A 23,190-nucleotide genomic window follows, 5' to 3' on the forward strand; every position below is an offset into this window, starting at 1 on the left:
GACTTGGACATGATTATAATTGATCTCGGACAACTTGAAACCTACAAGGAACTTCTCAAAGCAGACGGAACATCTTTAAAAGTAATGGTATTACACCGAAATCATGGAGCAGAGATGTGATAAATCTTTTATAAAAAACTACCGTCTCAATTCACTTTTAGTTTACAATCGTCCTATTCCATATAATCGTCGATTATATGCGTTTGTAGACTACAAAAAAAGCTTTCGTTACTATCGAGACCTGGTCTGTTCTGGAATCCATGCAGAGATGCCTATTTGACTGTCGGTATGTCCAGGTATTGAAGTGTTTCTATGAAACCGCAAATATGACCGTCCAAGTACGAGATCAGAACACAAGACCAATCCAATTGCATCGTGGGATAGAACAGGGAGATGTAATTTTACCGTTTTTTTTTTACCAATGCATCGTCTTCAAGATGCTCGAATGGTACGGACGCCACATTAATATAAATAGCCATCACGTTACACATCTGCAATCATGGCGGAGACTCTTCGGGATTTGGAAAAGATACTAAACCGCCATCATATTTTCAGACATATTATGGTGAAATAGACGATTAAAAAACAGTGGCAGATATGGGATTTATGCGAGCTGCCCAGTATCGGGATGGTTGGCTTTCGTCCAGCACGACAAGGCAACAGACTAAAAAACAACAAAAATATATAAAATGAAAAAAAATTGATTGAAGTTTATGAAGCCCGCGCGGGGTGACATGAAAACTAGATGACAGACGTTGCTCACTAAACTTTCAGTTAAGTGTCGCTCGAAATAGACAACTTATGAAGTTGTATATTTATATCTTATTTCAATATTCATTTTATTATACATTTATTTAAATTGATATTGATTAAATTTCAATTAAATTTTTCATAATAATAATTAATATCTTATTATTTTAACTTTAATTAAACCCTCTTTTTTTTATGACAATAAGTGACTATCTTTTACTATGAAATATGTACTTGCTTTTAAAAAATAATTTTAATGTTATAGGTATATTCATAACGTTGAAACTACTTTTGTAATAGTATGATTCATATTTGCTTCAATTATGCAAATAGCGCACCGAATATCCGACGCATAGAACATGATAAAATCGATATATCACTTGAAATATGTATCTAAATATGGCTTATGTAGTAACCGCCCTTGCTTATACATATCTAAGTCATGTACGAGTAAAATTAAGGCGACCTAGGATGTCTAGCCCAGTCCTGTATACTGGTACGATTTGAAATACCAAATCGGTATATAAGGTGCGTACGCGCATTTATTGGTCACAGAACAAATTTACTTCGGTAGCAACGGTCTCAAACATGCGTTCCCTTGTAAGTATTGAAAGTTTATTAATATACATTTTTTATATTAAGTTTAAGATTTTCACAAAATAATGTTAAAGTTTCAAAGATCTTATAAAAAAATACGATTTATTTTACTCTCCTATTGACGACTATTTTTCTGTTCGAGTTAATAACTGCTACTATTAGTAGCTTTAATTTGGACTCATCCGAATTGACTTGATTATTTTTACTAAAGTTTATATAAGAATAATCCTAACTAATTCCAAAATACTAAATTCCAAATTGAGTTTATTCGTTTTAATGTTTGTTACGCTTTCACGTCTAAACTAATCAATCAAAAGTAAATTTCGTACACACGTTATCAGAGATACAGAAAAGGACCCATTAGTACATTTATAAAATCTACTAACATACGAATTCCAAGCAATTTATTTATATATATAATATTATGATTTTAGAAAACCCATAACACACTTTATAGTCCAAAATTTGTTTATTTATTTACGCTTATTGTGATTTTCTAGGTATTATTCGCTCTCTTTGCTGTGGCTGCGGCCAAGCCCACTCCCGGATTCCTCTCTGGTTGGGATGGACCCTCTGTAAGTACTCTAGCGATTATGTTATATTGTTAATGCTAAATACGAAACAAATATTTAAAAAAAAGTTAGCAATAAAAAGACAAAATGTTGTAAAATTCACAGCCACTGCTGGGTCACGGACCACATAAAACAATAGTACACCAACAATTTTTATTAACAAACCCAAGCTGTCACAGAAACAAATAAAAAAATTAATGGTCTATGATTTAACTTACAGCTAAGCTATGGACATGAAGCGGCACCCGCTCTCACGATATCGCACGCAGCGCCCGTGTACCAAGCAGCCCCTGTAGTGCACGCTGCCCCGGTATACCACGCTGCCCCTGTGGTCCATGCTGCGCCTGTGGCAGTCGCTAAAGCGGCTACTAGCTACTCCTCCTTCCAACGTGTGAGTATTTAAATCCAACTTAATCGAACATCATCTCATATTTTACATAGTATTAATACAAAACTTATTTGTATATAAAACGACTAAAATCTACTTTTCATGTAAAATTTGGCGAATTTAAAGAGTATTTATTAATATTAGACGTAAAAAATATTACAACTTTCATTGTTTACAGGTGATCCACCCTGTCCAACATCAAGTTGTTGCACAGCCCGTGGTTCATGCAGCCCCCGTGGTCCATGCTGCCCCAGTGATCGCCCAACCCATCGTCCATGCTGCCCCTGTCATCTCTCATGCCCCGATCGCCACCTACGCTCAATCCTACGGTCATGGGTGGTAGATGGTTAACTTATATGTATTGTAAATAATGTTTATGTCTGTGCGCGTTGAGATCATGCCCGATGTGTCGGGGTGGTGCAAATAAATATTTATATCAGTATTTGTATTTATTTGTTTCATTTTACCTATGATGCTAGTTACCGATTTACTTCAAAGCATATACTTTACGATTTCTAAGCTTTGATTTTGATTTGGTTTTAAATATTTAATTATACATTCATACTTTCTGTGTTTCCTATTTAAGATTTGTTTATTATCCAATATTTGTGACAAACCATCTTTATAAAAAAGAGAAGTATTTTTTTAATATTTTTTTATAGCTTTCTTTTGTGTTATTTATACGTATATATATATATGTAATTTAGTATATGAGTGTATTCTGTGTACGAAATTTACTGAAACGTTGAAAAGTGAAAATCGAAACAAGGCCTAAAAAAAAATCTCTGTCATTTCTAACATAAATATATATACATATCTTATGTATAAATTTAAAGAAACAATCTAGGCTTAACCTCAATTTTACGTAACAGTACATCAGTATACATCGATCAATAATAAAAATGATAAATTATCCGTCATATAGAGTCCGCAACACTAATTGACGGGTTTTCGTATGACCGACATAATAGTGAACTCTATCGACCAATACATTAAATAATTCAATAATATAACATTAAAGCATATACCTCACCACTAGTAATAGGGATGTGCATAAATTAATTTATACTCTACACGCTAAGGCCGACGATAAAAAAATAATGATATCGATACTGAAAAATATTTAAAAAAGACGCTTAATTCATTATCATTATAATGGAAATTTCCCGCCATATTTGTCGTTGTTAATTGATAATTTAATCGATTTTTTTTAAATCTTAAGTCAATATACAGACTCTTTATCACTGATAAACAAAAAATATAATATAATAAAGAATTATAACATATTATTATGAATACAACATAAATAAACCTTAACAATTAAAAACTGCGCGTAAAATGCATATTCAACAAGAACTCGTGCGATGAATTCGAACATAAATCCCAGTAATGACTTGTTGAATCGATACCGTGGCACATCACTATACATCGCGTGCTGAACGCATCAAACTGTCCTGTGAACTGGGTCTGGTACAATAACCATAGGTTTTAAATTTGCGGGATATATTAATCCGGAATACAACAGTTTTAACATAATATCTATTCAGTCATAAATTCTGAGCAGTAAAATTATATAAAGTTGTGAAATTAAATAAAATCATTTGTTTATTTTTAATGATTAATTTTAGTGACTAAATATTATTATAACCTATTACCTCTTCTTAATAAAAAAATACACCAGCTATTTAGAATTGTATATACCTAGTGCGGGTTTCCTCGCAATTTTGCCGTAACAAGCTTCAAACAAAATACAAATAAAAACTAAAAATTTGGATATTCGTTTGCTTTCTTGCCTGAAATTCAACCTTATATATTATATATTCTAGCTAATATTCTGTAAGATTTTAGTTCAAATAATCCATTGACACTTTAAAATTGTTAATATTGTAATAGAATAAAAACCTAATAGCTATCAAAATAACTTAACCATCATATTGACATTTAATCAAAAACAAATAAAAAATTGTCCTATTGATTTCATAAATGTATGGTCACCCTACAAAAAGTAGAAATATTTGAACCAACAAAACCAGGCTTTCAGTAACTTAAATGCCTCGAAACTGAACACACAGACCTTAACAGAATGAGCAACGCCGTGAAGCATTCATAACAACATAACCTTTAATGGTATAGCCATAAGGATGATAACAGTATACATCAAAATATTCTAGATATAATAGTGATTTTATAGTTTGCATAATGAATGCGTGGTCTGGCGACGACTGTGATACAATGGGACCACCAGTAACTCGTAAGTTTGATTAAAAAAATGTATTATTATTAATAAAGTCTTTGCCTGCACGACTAAAAGCCATATAACCCCGTGTGGATAGTTATCACCCTCACATAGATTCTACAGCCAAAGATAAATACTTAGTAACAATATTCTCATTTGAGAGATAACATAACAGAGACATAACGTCTTAGTTTCCAAAGGTTCATGACAAATAAGGGTTGTAAGGCATGGTTAATATCTCTTCTGTCTTCAGATGCAATTTCTATGGGCTCTAGTAGCTGATTAATTATCATCAGCTTGCCGATTTGTGAGTCTGCCTAACTATTATGTAAAAAACCTTTGTCGGCACTTATTTTTATGCTAGTCGTTTCAAAGGAATAAAAAGGTGAAAAGGGAATTAATCGTCGTTTCGGACGTGATTGCAAGATATTTAGCCGGCGTCAAAGTTATTAATATTTTATATCAATAAATTTAATAAATAATTATATTTATTAAAAGTAAATAATATAAATATATTTTTTTTTATAATATTTACTTTTAAATGTTACCGAAAAAGCTTTATAAAAATTTTATTTTAATTGTCTACAACACGTAATTATATGAGATTATACAGCAGGTTCAAATATATTTACATGAAAATTATAATTTTATTTTTTAATCTATCTATTTAATACGTATTTTATAAATCCTTTTTTTTTTTGAGAATATAATTTCATACAATATCAAGCATAGCTTGATATTCATACGGTAGTTACATTTATTTTAACTGAACTGAATATAAATAATAGAGAGAAAAACAGAACCATAAAGAAGTAGTATATTATATATACGTTATACGAAAACAAACAGCATTATACATAGCAATACGTGAGCCAGTTAAATTTCCGCAGCAACTTACGTATACATAAACAGCTTAAGGGTATAATGCCAAAGGTGGATATTTATAACTATACGCTATCTGCTATTTTATGTATAAAAATAAGTAGAAAGACCAAAGAGGTTTTCATTAATGTAGGTTTTATATTAACCATTCTGCCTCATTTAAATAATGTGCGGTTGAAGATAAAAGAAGTAAATCCAAGAATAAAAGAATTAAAAGACAGTTAAGATCCCGTGACATACACGTGACTAATGACTAACATTATGATTATTAGTAGACAAAAGTAATCAATTCCAAAATGTCCAATCTAACCTTCTTACAAAGACCATATAAAACATAGACGTTATCTATAGTTATCTTTTACAACCCAAAAAAAGCATGCAATGGCTTAGTAAGAGGATGAGTGGGAAACCTCATTCCCTTACTAAGTTAAGTTAAGTAGTTAAGTAGTTATCTTTTAAATATAACAACGAAAAAAACATGTCAACTTCTTAAAAGATGAATCGTTTCACTAAGCTAAAGGCTTAGCGCTTAGTATTTTACTTAAAATCAATATTACGTTAGGGCAATCAACTCCATTTAGCACCAGCTGTTAACGTTTAATCTACGCCTTTAATGATATTATCAGCTTACGAAAGACGTTGAAGTTCATACTGGAGTGACTGACTTGATGAAACTATTGTACTGCAATTATTTCATTGTATACGGTAATTATATACATATTATACTTTACTTGGTGGTAAGGGTTTGTGCAAACCCGTCTGGCTGGGTACCACCCACTCATCAGATATTCTGCCGCCAAGCAGCAATACTGCTTTTTTTACGGAAATTGTTATGTTCCGGTTTGAAGGGTGAGTGAGCCAGTGTAACTACAGGCACAAGGGACATAACATCTTAGTTCCCAAGGTTGGTGGCGCATTGGCGAAGTAATGCATAGTTAATATTTCTAACTGCGCCAATGTCTATGGGCGATGTTGACCATTTAACATCAGATGGCCCATTTGCCGGTCCAAAATATAATAAAATAATCAAAACAAGACATCAACACCAAGAATCGATAAGATCGCCTTTTTGGGTTTCCTAAGGCGCTACGATTGTTCATTTTTATTATACGAGTATACCCGTGTGAATTAAGAAGCGCCCTTTAAACGAAACAATAATATGAAAAAGCACGTCCTTTAATACTTCTCGATATTTCTTCAGCACTTAACGATGCAGTTGTTAAACTTGGCTTTTTCTTCTGCTAAACCTATTTTTGTAAACACCTTCCGAAATAGTTATTTTTGTTGTAAAGTTTTTCTTAACTTTAGGCGCAGCAAGTGCTAATTCTACGATACCGCCCTTAAAAAATGGAAGTGATCTACGTGAAACAGGATATTTAATAGACGTTGGCTCCAGAACCGCTCGGTAAAAATTTAATAAAATTCTTAAACACAAAAAATGTTATAAGATAAAAGTTTTGAGTGTTTTCTGAAATACTTACCTATTGGTCAACATTTTTATAAATCGTTTATTTGAACATTTGTATTTCAGGTTTAGAAGAAAACATAAAAATAAAATTGTGTCCATCGTTTATTTCATTCTGCTGTTGCTTCTTTTATGTATAGCTGTTACTATGACAGTACTGTGTGAGTAATTTAAACACATCTAGTTAAAAAAAAATACAAAATGAATGTAGACAATCCATGGTTTCAAATTTAGCTTGGCCTTTTAAAAAAATAAATCTCATGTCAAATAACATTGATAAATAAGTCATATTACTCAATGCTGGTTTATATTAAAGATAAAAAGCATGGTCTTTGTATTTGTTGATTTCTAGGCAGGATACGTAAAATAATAATTGTACTTTTTTGGCATACTCTGTAATTAAAATGGTGGAAAAACGTAAATACTGAGTTTCTTGCCGGCTCTTCTCGGTTGAATCTACTTTCCGAATCGGTGGCTTTACATTTCTTTCAACACACTAAGATGATGGTTCAAAAGTGCCTTTATATATTTTATAAACGTGTACGAGTAGATTATACGTAGAATGTAAATATGCTGGGTTAGATTTTAGTGGAATTGTTAGTATAATATAAACATTGATATTTGTAGATGTTAAACAAAAAAACAAGAAGCCTATTCCCATATGTCTTAGTAAAGAGTGTCTCCGATCAGCTGCTAATCTTGCCTTATCGATGAACACTAAAGCGCACCCATGCGAAGACTTTTATCAGGTAACTCCAGAACCAAAGTTATCTTTACTTCAAATTAAATATTTAAATTGACAAATAATTTTGTATCAGTACGCTTGTGGCAATTGGGCGAAAGAACATCCTCGTCCTGATATATTCCAGTCTTATGATTGGTTTAGAGATAAACAAACAAAGGTGTATGCAACTGTAAGGGATTTTTTGAGTAGAAACACAAGTGACCTACCACGGCCTGTGAAGCAGGCCAAGGATTTGTATACTGCATGTATGGACACAGGTAAAGTTACAGAAGCTTATTAAAGAAAAACCAGTTGCACGAAGCCTTAATCGAAAAAAAATTAGGATCTCTTTTAATTTTAGAGACATTGGACAAACGTGGATTAAAACCAATTTTAAAAGTATTAGAATCATTGGGATTACCAGCGTATCCTACTTTTATAAATGCGACTGAAGATACCGACTACTCAACATATTCATTTGATTGGTTAGAAGTGGTAATAAACATTAAAATTCAGTTAGGAATGGATGTTCTAATTGGCTTCGATATATTTACTGATCCTAAAAATTCGTCCATTTATAAGCTCGTTATGGGATCTCCAGAAACGACAAATCCTTTTCCAAGGTAAAATTAACATTATCTTCTCATTTAAAAATAAACTGCAGTTTAATTCCTTTTATTAAAATATTTAATTATAATTTAAAAAAAATAATCGAATTTGTAACTGCTTTTGATTATTACTAATAATTATAAGCGTATTTATCTGTTATAGCATGCGCCACGAGAAAAAACGCCATATAGGGCAAAGAAATTTAGTAACAAATAAGATTGAAAGATATAAAAATGATAATATTAATGTTCAAGATACTAAAAATGATAAAAACTTCGAAAATGAGGAAAACAAGGAAGATGATGAAAAAATAGCTCATGTTTCTAAACTTTATTATGCGGAACTTATCAAACTGTTTGTCCTTGAAGATGCTCCAAAAGATTCCAATTTATCTGAATTACAATTAGACCAGAATATTTTCTTGGCTGCAAATGATTATCATAATTTCAACGATGATATGTATGAGGTGTGATATTAATTGATTTCATGTATTTCTTTCACCAATACATATATTGTATTTGTATAATAAATTATGTTTTTAGCTAGAAGCTAATAATGACACGTCAAGTGAAGATGATGAATATCTAGATGTACCAGAATACACCGTCTATGAGATTCAAGAACACACAGATATGATCGTTAAAGATAATAATGGAACAGCTTCACCGATATGGAAACGATACTTAGAAGGTGTATTCAATATCAGTAATGTGAAATTGGATTTTGACAATGATAAAATTCTTATATCTGATCCTGATTTAGTGTATATGACACTTATGGCGGCTTATCTATCAAAAACTTCTCCTGTTCTCATAGAACTTTACGTTTGGATTAAGGTTTTAAATTCTTAACTAATTGCAGTGACTATTTCAAATATTATACTTTGATTGAATACATGAAAAGTGCATCACACTCAATTTATTTGATTCAAATTCTCAGGTGGTGGAAGTTATGGCAGCTCATACTACAACTGAGTTGAGAATATTGTTTCAAAGATCATATGAAGCTCTTGGAAACCATGATTTATATACACCACCTCGCAGCCAACAATGTGCAAGTGCAGTCAATGAAATGCTAGGCATGGCTGTCTCGTATGCTATTGCGGATCCTCGTTTTTTCTATATTACTAAGCCTAAAGTTAGTTTAATTTTCGATACTTAATCCTTCCGTTTATTACTATTTTATTACAATTTAACCTTGATTTTTTGTAAAAATTAAGTTTACAATTAGGTATATTTCGTTTGTAATATATAAATATAGGTTACGTAACTTATGATATCGTTTTTAGATTGAAGTAATGCTTAGTGAAATGAAAAATGCACTTGCCCATCTAGTGGGTCAAGCTAAATGGATGGACGACGATACAAAACTAGCAACATATCAAAAGATCATTCAAATGAAGACGTTAGTGGGATTTCCTGACTGGTTGCTTGATGCTGAAAAATTAGAGAAATATTATGAAGGAATTGAAGTGAATACCAAAACGCATTTGGAAAACTTAATTAATATAATACAAGTGAAGATAAAGAAGGCTTTGAACAAATTTCGTATTGGAAACAATGGAAGTTGGGCCACTGATCCCACAGAAGTGAATGCGTATCATACTTTTCAAGAAAACACCATAAGTAGGTAGCAAATGATTACAGTTCTTATCAACCTTTTTTTATAATATATTATGTATTTCTCATTGACATTACTTTTAAATTCTGGACGCAGCTGTGCCTTTAGTGATGTTACAACATCCATTCTTCGATTTAGGACTTGAGTATGTGATATTTTATGTTATGGAATTTTAGATTTATTAAATAATTCAATAAAAATAAAGACTTACCTAAAATATCCTATGTTATGTTTCATGTTATCCCTTCAAACTTTACGAATAAGATTACTATAATTTCAGTTCTCTAAACTATGGTTCACTTGGCACTGTACTTGGACATGAAATAACTCACGGTTTTGACAACTTTGGTAAGAAATAGAATCAAAATTATAGAACTTGAAAATCATTCAAAGTTTTCACTCACGCTTGTATTTTACCAATTATTTACTTTCGTAAACATATATTTACAATGACAAAAATAATTATTTCACAGGTCGCTTGTTCGACAAAAATGGCAACTTATTACCGTGGTGGTCGAATGATACAATAAATTCGTTTGTTAACAAGACGCAATGTTTTATCGACCAATATTCATCCTATTACGTCCCAGAAATTGATCAACACGTAAGTAATTAATTTATCAAACCATGCAACTGTTTCTCAATCATGTTGAGTAGTTTAGTTACCTACAGTGTAATCATTACAAGAAACAAAAATTTGGGATATAAAGTGAGAAACGCTCGTATTTCAAATTATATGAAACATAATTGAGCCTGTATCATAATTTCTTGTGGTTAGTGAAACTTTGGCGGTGCTGAAGTGGTTTAAATTCCAGTCCAATTAAATTAAAAGTGTCTCTATCAGCAAAGGTGACCAGGTGGTTTTTGCTCGACAAAGTTTTCAAAACTATATTATTTGATATTATACTTTTTTTTAAATGTATTTTTAGGTAGATGGTAAAAAGACATTAGGGGAGAATATCGCAGACAATGGTGGAGTTCGGGAAGCACTGGCTGCACTCAGAGAACATCTTCGTAAAAATGGCCCTGAACCGAAACTTCCCGGCTTCGAACATTTAAATTCTGAGCAACTATTTTTTTTGTCATTTGGAAATGTAAGTAAAATATTTTAATAGTAAAATATTTTCTTAAAAGTACGCGCTTTGAATATTGACGGTACTTGATCTATTTTAATGAAATTTAACATCTAAAATAACTGTTTAACCTGAGTTTATTTCATCCCTACCGTACTAAGTATCAATGTATATGCGGAAAAATCGTCATTTTATAAGAATTTATTGAATTACAGTTATGGTGTGGTGTTTCAACCAAGGAGATATTAAAGGCAGATCTTACTGACGAACATTCCCCACAGCAGTTCCGAGCACGCGGTGCGCTACAGAACAATGCTGACTTCGCTAAAATTTGGAACTGTCCACCTGGATCACCAATGAATCCTTCGAACAAATGTATAATATTCTGAAAAAAAAATTGCGTGATTCATTTTTGTTATAAAAAATTCACCTTTATATTAAATTGTCTGTTTTGTGATTGTAGCGCAAACAATATATTTTTCATATTGAATAGGTTGTAAGACCCTACAAAAGTCATTAATGAAAAAAGACTTTTAAAATACATTCATTTTATTAAACAACGAAAAGACAATAATATAACATAAAAGAAACAAAAGTATTATACATATGTACATATATGTAGTTCCTATTTTAGCAAGATACGATAAAACACCGTGTTTTTAGTGATTTATCTTAGTGTATAAAACATATTCTTATTTTAAATTATTTAGATCGTCTTATTTTGAAAATTACGTCAATATTCTAGTAATATTTGTTGAATATTTTATAGACGGTGGATAGGTCACCATAAATAATTAATTACCGTTAGATTATCATTTATATCGTGAGATGGTAAACTGTAAAGAAATTGTGAACCATAACACACTGATTACAATTTAGCGCATTATCTTTCGGTATTTTTACCATTTCTTTAGTAATCTAACTGTGAGATTTTTTATGAAGACAGTTCACGATCTCGCGAGATAGATTATAATCTAACGATATTTACAATTTTGTGGTGATAAATATATACAGCTTGAAATCTAGAAGTTAAGTTTTAATGATATGAATTAATACTTGTAAATAATTTATGCGTGGTCTGAATGTTTTTATATTAATTAAAAAAGAAAAATAAAATATTATGAAACCATGTTTAAAAGTTTTAATAAATTTATTTCGGGTATTAATAATCATTATAAATGAACTTGTACATTTTAAGGGGTTCTTATGAAGATTAATCTTAGTGGCTACTGATGATTTTGGAGTATCCGGATAGACCGCCTGAGTGACCGTAGCCAGATGAAATACCGTAGCCGGATGAAATGAGACCAGACGAACCATGACCGTATGACAAACCACTTCCGTAGGATAGACCACCTCCGTAGGATAGACCACTTCCGTATGACAGACCACCTCCGTATGACAAGCCACCTCCGTATCCACCAGAGATGCTAGAAATACCTGTTGATATTGGAACAGATGCAACTTGTTTTTCAACGACAACGGGCTGTGGTACGGCGACTGGCCTATCTACGACCACTGGGTGGGGCACTGGAACTGGCCTGTCTACGTGCACGGGAACTGGTACATTAACTTGACGATCGACGTACACTGGGTGAGGAACGGGTACTTGACGGTCTACGTATACTGGTCTGTCTACTGGTACTTGCTTTTCAACTGTCACTGGGTAGGGTACTGGTACTGATACTGGAACCTTGACTGGGTAAGGTACCTTCCTTTCATAGTACACAGGAACCTGTCTTGTTATCTCAACGGGTACTTTATGAATAACTGGTACTGGTCTGTCGACTGGTACTGGCACTGGAACTCTGACTGGGTACGGAACTTGACGGTCAACCGGTACTGGTACGGGAACTTGAACCGGTACCTGCACATCCCTGGTGATTGTCCGTGTAATAAATCTAGGTACTTCTTGACGAAGAATGACTGGATTTGGTTGTACTGAGACGGATGTTTGTACTTGGGGTGCGACAGCAACAGCAGGTGCTGCAGCTACAGCAACAGCTGGGGCTGCGACTGCTACTGCGGGTCCTCCTCCGACTGCTATTCCAGAACCAATTCCGATTCCAGCACCTCCTCCAATTCCGATTCCAGAGCCTCCTCCAATTGCTATGCCTGCACCTCCACCATATCCTATTCCAGAAATGCCGCCAAGGCCGATTGATGACGACAAGCCTGAACCGATACCAATGCCGTGAGATAATCCAGAACCGATGCTGATTCCATGTGACAATCCGGAACCGTAGCCGATTCCGTGCGATAATCCAGAGGATACGTATCCGTGACCCGAGGAAATAATGCCTCTCTTAGCAAGCTTTCCTGCAGGCTCGTCTTTGATGCCGTTCTCGAGAAGTTCTGACACCTTTGCTTTCTGATCGACCTTCTTGGCAGATAAGCTGCTTGCTATAAGCAGCATCTGAAAAAAAAAGAAAATGTTTTTGTTAAAAAATATTTAAAATCGGTCGACGTTTTTTTTCTGTAATCTTTATATATTCTTGAAAAGGTTATTAAGTAAAACACGTCCAGCAAGTCAATAAATACCGTAAACGTTCTGCATACTTAACACATAAGGTACTTAAGTTTTTCTATCGATCTTACAATGTATTTACTTACCCGTCTATGACGCAACCTTAACAATATACTAAGCAAAGTGTACAAAGATAGCTTTGGTCTATGACATCATTCATGAAGTGTAACCAAAATGGTTACATAAATAATTACAAATAAAAAATAGATTTATTTAGCTATCAATCATAGGAAGACAATTAACTAAATACATAAATATCGTAAAACAATTGTTCCATATTTTTTTCAATAAAACATAAGTTTTAAGCGGGGCTTTGAGTGACCTGTCTGGATGGACGCCGCCGATTCGTCAATAATTCTGACACCAAATACCAACACTCGTTTATTAGTCTTTGAAGGGTGAGTAAGGCAGTGTAAATACATTGGATGTAAATCTTGGATCCAATACTTTGCAGCACATTTATAGATCAGTGTTTACTTAGTGCAGTACCAATATAAGCGAAGGTGACCTCTACAGTCAGATTCATTTAATCGTTCTCTAATGAACTTTAATAAAATAAGCCCTTATGTCAAAGGATATACCATTACCGCATATTAAAATCCATAAACACATTTCATCGTAATAAACAGAAAATAGTATAAATTGATATATAAATTGAGTTTATCTGTTGATTTATTATCGTAGTAATTGAAAAATTAATTCGACTTGAATTAATTTTTTGATTCAAGCCTATACGATTTTTCTTTCTAGGTTGTAACAATGCCCTTAAACTAAGCAGGGCTATGCAGTACTATAGATCAATGTCTACTTGTGTGCGGGGTCAAGGCGAAGTCCGATTAACTCTATCAAGGTACAAATACAGTTTTGCTTCTAATAATGATAAGCGCGCTTCTAGTTCTCTATAACTGTCGAACATCTTATTGCTTACCTATAAACAGTGTTTATTTATCATAAATATTTTGACATTCACACTAACGTAAATAATATAAATATTGTGTAATGAAATGAAAAATTCAGCTTTCGTTTATTTTACAATTATATTTTGAAGGTGTCTTTATAATAACAATTAATGTACTGATATAATAATTTGCAATCAAACATGAACTTTAATTTTATTTATCTTGAGGTAACTATTATATATACTAGAAAATAAATGTATACGCCCACGCACACTAGTGTAATATTCTCTATATAAAAGATCCCACTTAAATCGCACTAAGTGTTAGTGCGATGCGACCGGGTATCTAGATTCTTAAAGTTGCTTATAGATTCTTATTGGATTATATAAGTCGCTCCAAAATAAACTTTCACATCAAGACTATTACAAACATATACAATCAATGAAATGTAAATCTACCCCCGGCTACGAATATAGATTCTACCTAATAGAACCGATAAGAAACTGAAGTTACCTACATATTTAATTACAAAATTTTCTCAATCCTTTAATAATATTTCTCGTTCTATGAAACTACGCAACAACATATAGTAATTGCAATAATTAACGAAATATATTTCATTACTTACGTAACTTAAACAAGTTACGAAATTCAACTTAATTTAGATTCTAGGCCCTCATACACGGAAGCTGGGCTATTTATTTCAACGCATGTCCTAGATCTGTCATAAAGGTATTGCCTAGGTTTTTATCTCAAAATTATGCGATGCTCAGTTATTACGCTGCAAAACTTAATCGGAGAGTTTTATACATTTTATTAATGCGGAAAAATATATTTATTTCTTATTCTTGTTAAGTAAGTATTTTCGTTAAATATATCATATAATAGTATATTATATATGTTCAACATGTGTAAAACATAGTGATGTTGGACAGTTTCGTCTTAACCTCAGGACGTACCCTATACCTAATGGGGGCCCTAAACTGCTGACATAGTATAGCATTTTTTTTAATTATCAATGCATGGCCTAAGACGGCTGTCATAGCGTCAATGAAGCCTATTTTTTATGACAAACCAAAGTCATATCCAGTCAAAATTTCACTGTTGGACCTTCACTTGGTCTTTTCTTAAGATTATTGGAGCATATTCAGCCTGAAAGAATGCTTTCCTTCACCGCCTAACACGAGATGAATAGAATATATAAAACTCAGTGGTGCTTATCCGAATTGAAGCCAACTATCCTCCTTTTACATTCCTCGTTCTACCACTAAGCAATCGCAGCACTTCTCGTAATTATATCATTATAAGTAACGTACTTAACTAAAAAACTTTTATGTAACCCTATTAAACGCTACTTATTTAAATAAAATAATTTACTGTATCCTGCACACACAGATTCCAAGGAAATTATGTAACGAAAGCTTCTCGTATCAACATGCTCCATTAGGTCATTTAAAGTTAAATCGTATTTTATCACTACAAAATTCTAATCGAGTTTCTAGTATCGATTAAAATAATTGTAATTAACTTAGAATTTCCTTACATTCGATGGTATTTTTTTCTTCTCTCTAATCCGTCAAGAAACTGTATTACGTTAAAAACTGATTTCCAATATTCTAATAAAAAACAGCTTAAAAGAAAATGATTCTGGGAATAATTTTGTTATTTTGTTGATATCAAAACCGTTTCATATTAAGATCCAAATTTATATCAAAATCTTATTTATGTTCAACTTAAAAAGTATTTATATTAAAAAAGTGGCATATATTTTGAGCAGTCGATTACCAATATGGCGGAAAAAACAAACCACTTATTTTTATCCACAAATTGCAGATTCGAATTTTAATTAAGTTCCAAGTATCTAAACAATAAAGAGATGATTGAATAACATCGATGCTTTCGCCTTTATAATATTATTGGGATTGCGTGATTAATACCAACGTTAAAATTTATAGTAACCGAACAATGAAGGTAACATTTTATGTGTTAACATGATTTATTAGAACAGGAAGATAGTCACGGTCTATTGGTAAAATAAACTATATAATAACGTGTTCGAATTTTAAATTATCTTCGTGAAAATCTAAATGACTTCTAGTTTTCATAATGACGCGAATTAATTAAGCGTCTTTTCTTCCGTACATAAGGAAATAACGATTTTAAAAACTAAAACCCTTCATGGTATATTTTTTTCCGAACGATATTCGATATTAAAAACTTAATATAAATATTAAGAATCAAACTGTCATTTTTTTAAATATAATACAAAATAGACGACAAAATTTACTTTGAAAACGAAATCTTCAAAAAATTAATTAAAAATTTCTGTCAATTATTTCGTAATAGCTGGCTCATTTAACATTATATGGCTGTTTTTGTCTGCCTGTCTGCTACCCTAAAGCGTTAAAATTCTAAGTACCGACTAAATCGTATTTCATCAAAATCAGTTGAAGCAACTAAAAAATAACAACAACTGATAAAGTACGTATAATTATATTTCATACGTATAATACAAATTTAACGCGTAAAGCCGCCGTTTACAGCTAGTTATAATTACAAATCAATAATAGTTAATTGTCATTACATGAATAAATAATATGTGGTCCAAATATGATTGTAAGTGGACAGAAAGGCACGATTGCCGTGGCCTACTTCACTGAAATCTTGTAAACAATATTTTGTTTTACTGGACTGCAGATATTAATACCTTCAAAAAAATCTACCCCATAACGTAACATATTTTCGGTGTATCTTTTTCAAGAAATCTACCTTTGTAGCCCTTTAGAGCTTTTAACCTGAACCAAGAATTTTAATTTAAAAAATACAATGACATATTTCCTGCTACTGTTGTTGTCTTAGTTGACATATTTGATGTTATTAAGGTTTAACATTTAAGACATCAGATGCAACAAATTGAAGTACTATTTTTTTTTGAAAATCAAAATATTTATGACATCAAAATCTCGGAGTCGATTTAAAAATAACGACCATCAATAACTCGATAATATTTCATTGACAAATTTCTTTCCCATCCCTTCTAAGAATAAGAAACATTTTCATAAAAGATAAATACATATATTATTGATATTATATAAATAAATCCTAGCTAAAAAAAAAACGTACCATAAAAAAGTGAATCGCTGCCATTTTGAGAAAAAATGAAACTCCTTTATCCCGTCTCACCAAATCACATTACTTTTTAATAGATTATATATAAACGATCGACCGATCGACGTGGTACCTTGTGTCAGTCTAGTTCCCTAACAGTGCGTACTGCTTTATATAGTACAAGCTCAAACATATGCACCCAAAACGACTTTTCAATATCTCATCGTCAAAGGGTGGGCTATCAGCAGGATACGTGCGATTATCACCCCTATGGTTAAATATATAAGAGCGTCTATAAAACGTAGCATATATCACCAACCCAAGCTACAAGCATCTCTGTAATACTTGGTTAATTATACAGAAATCAACTAGTTTTCGTAAGGAAAAGCGTTTTTAAATTGGACATCTCTCGTAAATCCGACTCGTCTAATAAACCTTATTTAGTCCAGATTCACTTTTTGCTCAATTATATAATAATGTTGTTTCTTATGTTTTAAAAAATTAAATGTAAGAAGAATAATTAGCCTCGGTATTTATTAGAAATGGCGTAATTTTTAACGTGCGTTGTTTGTCGGTTATGTGCAGATTCGTCTAAAGGGATACCTCCCCCCGAAAATTGACAATCCCCGAAATTTCCCTGTGTTGCAGTTTGAATGGTGAGTGAGCCAGTTTTATTACAAAGAAATAAATAATTAGATTGACTGTTTAAAAAGCATTATTACTTTATACATAAGCCAAGATATAAGCCGTTATCTATAAGCCAAGGTACAATAACGCACCAACATTGGCCTATTTTGCTGAGATGGCCCATTGGTTAGAAAGCGTGCATCTTGACCGATGATTTCGGGTTTAAACCCAGGCAGGCACCACTGAATTTTCATATGCTTAATTTGCGTTCATAATTCATCTCGTGCTCGGCGGTGAAGGAAAACATCGTGAGGAAACCTGTATGTGTATAATTTCAACGAACTTCTGCCACATGTGTATTCCACCAACCCGCATTGGAGCAGCATGGTGGAATATGCTCCAAACCTTCTCGTCAAATGGAATGCTGCTAATGTATGTATATATTGGTCCATTTTCTTATGTTCTTTCCTAAATAAATGAAGAAAAAAATAATGAATTGTGATTTGTAAGGAATAGTTAATAATTAATTCCTATAGGATATAGGTCACCAATCTTCAGTATCATATTTCATGGTGAAAGGTATCCTTAGTTATTGGAGATAATAAGCTTTTATTATTCAGAGTTTGTGGATATCCCAATAAATATTTACCCAACGTCTAGTATGTAGCTTAAGCAACTGGATTAAATAACCGATTTTCGAACAACTAATTCATTTTGACATACAAATTGCATTAAATCTAGCGTTTGTTGATGAACATTTTTAAACAAAACAAAATGTTACCGTAAAGTTTCTGTAAAAAATATATGTACCGTCGCTGGTATTCCGCAGACATTAACTTATAAATGTTATAGTTTTGGCAACTTATGACTGGAGACCACTCTCACTGATAACTTGTATCCGAAGACATCGACCTATTATTATATTAAAGTTTCACATCAATCTATACTCACAATACAATGTCCTGACTGACTGACTGATTCATCATCACCGAGCGTTAACTATTAAAGTTAAGGCCATGAAATTTGGTGAGTAAGGTCGTTATATTGAAAAGATACCCACTATGGAGAATTTTGGAAATTCTACTAAGGGGGTGAAAGGGTTGACATTTATTATATAGGTTAGTCTGGAAGTCCGTCATTTGGAGTAAGAAGCATAAAATTTTATTTTCGTGCTTCTTCTTAAGCGTTTCTGTATATTCTTCCCCTAAGGGGTGAAGTACACATCAATAAATACTACAAAAAAAATCTTAAATTAACGTAATATTTTAAATTAATCTGTAAATATTTTTAACTTGGTGGTAGGGCTTTGTGCAAGCCCGTCTGGGTAGGTACCACCCACTCATCAGATATTCTACCGCCAAATAACAGTACTCTGTATTGTTGTGTTCCGGCTAGAAGGGTGAGTGAGCCAGTGTAATCACAGGCACAAGGGACGTAACATCTTAGTTCCCAAGGTTGGTGGCGCGTAGGTGATGTAAGGAATGGTTAATATTTCTTACAGCGCCTTTGTCTATGGGCGGAGGTGACCACTTAACATCAGGTGGCCCATACGCTCGTCCGATAATGCCATAAAAAAAAAAAACTTCCACACGAGCAAAGCCGAGGGCAACTGCTAGGTATAAAAGCGAATTACCACTCACTGGTTAATCACGAAATCCCAGAAACTATAACACCTACAAACTTAATATTTGGAAGGTAGGTTTCTTATAGGGTGTAGACATCCGGTAAAATCAAATTTTATGATACTCCACCCCGGATAAATCGGGAGTTGAAAATTTGTAGGAATATCCTTTGTTTTTTTAAATTGAAATTTAGACATCAACGTGATTTCGGGCTTGGAGTTTTTATGAAAGACAAATGTTATTAAAGTTAAAGTAATTATGGCAGAAGGATTTTAATGGTATTTAAGTAAAAGAATTATTGAAAACAACTACTTACTATTACTAATATTAATAAGGAAGGAGGTTTTATTATAACGATAAAAGTATTTTAGCGTGAACCGTGCGGATAATAATTTTATTAATAAAGATTTTTTTGTTTGTAATAGATAAAATGTGAATCTGTTAAACCGATTATCCAGTAATAACATTTAATTTTAGTACCAATAAGACTCTACCGTTACAAATTGAAATAACCCAACTATTTTAAATTAGAAGTTCAAATAAACCAAATAAAGAAAATCAATTAATACAACTAAAAGAAAATTTTATCAGGATGGAAGAAGATAATTATAGCTAAATATATGAAACCAGTTTTAGAATGTGCTTAAAAAACAAGTTTGATTACAATTCTAATGGGTTGTGTCAGAATAAATTCATAATTAGCTGTTCATGTACATAACCCATAAACATTTTAGGAACTGCTGTCTCCTATATAAGACAGTAACAGTAACAGCCTGTAAATTTCCCACTGCTGGGCCTAGGCCTCCTCTCCCTTTAAGGAAAACGTTTAGAGCACATTCTACTATGCTACTCCAATACGGGTTGGTACACATGTGGCAGAATTTCGTTGAAATTAGACACATACAGGTTTCCTCACGATATTATCATTCATCGTAGAGCATGAGATGATAATTATAAACACAAATTAATCACACGAAAATTCTGTGGATTTGAAACCGCAATCATCGGTTAAGATCCACGCATTCTAACCACTGGGACATCTCGACTCTCATGTACAATTTTATTCGTAATCAAAATCACAACTTAATATTAATTGTAAGCTTTTTCTCTAATTATTATATGTCGCTTACGCTTTTCGGCATGGAACATTTTTCAATGTTTTAGAACAAATCCCGAATTTTAAAATAAATACATATTGATTTAATAAGGATATAAAAAGACTTGGGCGTGCTTTAAGGTTGTTAGCACAGTTCATTACTTCCAAGTTACGAATACAATAACGATTAATATATTTTCAGAACGTGCATAAAACAATGAGTTAGATAATGAATGAGTACTTTATCAGATCACATCATCGCCGGTACGTATTCGTGATCACAATGATGACGTTATAAATATAGTTTTTTCTATATTTATATAATGTCGCAAACAATGAATATTCCATTTTTCCATTGGTGTAAGGAGCCTTCTTGTTGTTGTTGTTGGGATGCTAGGGATTCACTTCTGTTTCAATTTCCCTCATTAATGATTTCTAGAGTTATCAATTATTATATTACATAGTTGTGATCAACGAATAAATGTTTATTAAGTCTTATGTACGTAAGTATTTCTATATTTTGTTCCATTTAATATGTAGATAATATTCTAATACGCGCCTCTCCAGGTTAAAATATTTTCACTAAAATAAACTAGTCGCCTCACTCACACTAAGACATCTTGTCAACGCAAGCGTCACTCACTCGCACACATGCAATCCAATTATAATTTAACTTGGAAGGCGCGCCTTCGTACATGAACAGTCTATACAAGTTCTTTGGAATCAAGACTCGATGTTTTCGTTGCAGAAAGATACCTTTCAAAGATAACGTACAAAAAAGATCCATTAATTTTACACAAGACCTAACAATAGCTTTAGAGTTCAAAAGGAAGCTTAGATGATAAATAGCACAAGGCCGTACCACCAAGTAGGGCTTTATGCAAGCCCGTCTGGGTAGGTACCACCCACTCATCATATATTCTACCGCCAAATAACATTACTCTAATAACGTTCCGGTTAGAAGGGCGAGTGAGCCAGTGTAATTACAGGCACAAGGGCCATAACATCTTAGTTCCCAAGGTTGGTGGCGCATAGGTGATGTAAGGAATGGTTAACATTTCTTACAGTGCCTGTGTCTATGAGCGGTGGTGACCTCTTACCATCAGTTGGCTCATATGCTCATCCGCCAACCAATGCCATAAAAAAAGATGCCGCAGTTTGTTTGAATATGATGCTGAAGATTATTAAATAGAAGATCAGTGATAAAGATTTAAAAGCGGAATTGTTCAACTAAAAATGGTACTAAAATGAACATTTAATTTCCAAGATTAATCAGTAACCTTACGTATCAATTTATTAAGTTAATTTCATATAGTAATGTTTATCTGAGGTTGAACTAAATTCTTAGGTATATCTGGTTAATGAAATTCCTCCTTAAAACTTTAATTTATTAATAAGCAACACGTTCTTCGACTTCTACTGTAATTAATGAAGTGCAATCCAGTTAGGTGTGTCGGCCATTTATGGCAAAAATTTATATCATCATATCAACATGACCTACAAATTATGCCTTCGATATTGTATAATATGTTATTATATGCCTTTAATGGTTCGTTTCTACTTCCATGAGTTGGCTTAATCTAGTTGCTCGCCTAGTACTGGATTCAAACCCCGAGCTGAGTCAATAACTATATTGGATTTTTCTTTTGTGATATTCTCAGTAGTAGCGCAGAACCTGGAAGTTCACAGAGTCAATTCCCAAGCTTCGAAATACACATAAAGCAATTTTTAAATAGTGTTAGATTTGCCGTCCTATGTAATTATAAAAATGAAAATATAGGCATTTGCGCACACATTTTTCTTTGTGGGCATTTGTGGCTTAGGTAGACAAACGGCAACTGGACCACCTGATGGTCACCACTGGTCTTAGACATTGGCACCGTAAGAAATATTACCTGTTCTGTACACCGCCAATTCGCTATCAACCTTGCAAATAGTGATGCAGATATCGGAGACAAAAAATAAATTCTATAAAGATATCTATCTATCTTTAAAGAGTACCCAATTTTATAAAGCCCATGTTCAAAATATATATTAAAATGAATATCTGATTTTTGTCTGAATTTATGTCCGGTGATTCACCATAAGCAAAACACTTATTCCTATTAAAAAAATATTCACAGAGTATTCTACCACGCTACTTTATTGCTTATGCATGTGACAAATGCCGAATCCTCGAAATGGTTTCGTTCATCGAGCACGCCATGAATCATATACAGTAATTTAATTCAGAGTACCATTGAAAATCAGCGTTGGGTTCTTGGAACCCAACTTGGAAGCTGAATGGTAACCCTTAGGACACGTTAAGTATCATTGTGTTGTTTTGTATTGTTTTTGTTTTTTTTGTAATTAAGTTAGTAGTTATAATTAGTTAATATCTTTTTTTTTTTATTAT

General features: G+C 32.7%; 2 protein-coding genes and 1 long non-coding RNA gene across 3 annotated transcripts; 2 read left to right on the plus strand and 1 right to left on the minus strand.

Moving 5' to 3' along the window:
- The first annotated feature begins 1,871 nt into the window (after positions 1-1,871).
- Positions 1,872-2,617, plus strand: LOC125068767. Its single transcript, XR_007119792.1, has 3 exons — positions 1,872-1,922; positions 2,140-2,310; positions 2,486-2,617. It is a non-coding gene; the product is annotated as an uncharacterized LOC125068767 (long non-coding RNA).
- A 1,889-nt stretch (positions 2,618-4,506) lies between these two features.
- LOC125068765 (phosphate-regulating neutral endopeptidase PHEX) lies at positions 4,507-11,305 on the plus strand. Its single transcript, XM_047678068.1, has 14 exons — positions 4,507-4,558; positions 6,734-6,830; positions 6,957-7,051; positions 7,518-7,639; positions 7,709-7,892; positions 7,976-8,237; positions 8,386-8,689; positions 8,766-9,059; positions 9,163-9,360; positions 9,512-9,627; positions 10,124-10,191; positions 10,317-10,447; positions 10,773-10,937; positions 11,132-11,305. The coding sequence occupies exons 1-14, from the start codon at positions 4,507-4,509 to the stop codon at positions 11,303-11,305; spliced, it is 2,262 nt and encodes a 753-aa protein (XP_047534024.1).
- An 830-nt stretch (positions 11,306-12,135) lies between these two features.
- Positions 12,136-17,489, minus strand: LOC125068966 (mantle protein-like). The gene is made up of 2 exons (XM_047678372.1): positions 17,466-17,489; positions 12,136-13,332 (listed from the first exon to the last, which is right to left on the minus strand). The coding sequence occupies exons 1-2, from the start codon at positions 17,487-17,489 to the stop codon at positions 12,136-12,138; spliced, it is 1,221 nt and encodes a 406-aa protein (XP_047534328.1).
- Between the last annotated feature and the right edge of the window lie 5,701 nt (positions 17,490-23,190).

The sequence above is a fragment of the Vanessa atalanta genome, chromosome 14 (genome assembly GCF_905147765.1).
Source record: "Vanessa atalanta chromosome 14, ilVanAtal1.2, whole genome shotgun sequence".
In the NCBI taxonomy this organism is placed as follows: domain Eukaryota; kingdom Metazoa; phylum Arthropoda; class Insecta; order Lepidoptera; family Nymphalidae; genus Vanessa; species Vanessa atalanta.

Coding starts and splice junctions, on each gene's coding strand:
- LOC125068765 (XM_047678068.1), top strand. CDS start 4,507: ATGAATGCGTGGTCTGGCGACGACTGTGATACAATGGGACCACCAGTA. Junction 7,052..7,517: donor TGTTACTATGACAGTACTGT/GTGAGTAATTTA, acceptor TGATATTTGTAG/ATGTTAAACAAAAAAACAAG. Junction 10,938..11,131: donor TTTTTTTGTCATTTGGAAAT/GTAAGTAAAATA, acceptor ATTGAATTACAG/TTATGGTGTGGTGTTTCAAC.
- LOC125068966 (XM_047678372.1), bottom strand. CDS start 17,489: ATGGCAGCGATTCACTTTTTTATG. Junction 13,333..17,465: donor CAGCGATTCACTTTTTTATG/GTACGTTTTTTT, acceptor TTTTTTTTTCAG/ATGCTGCTTATAGCAAGCAG.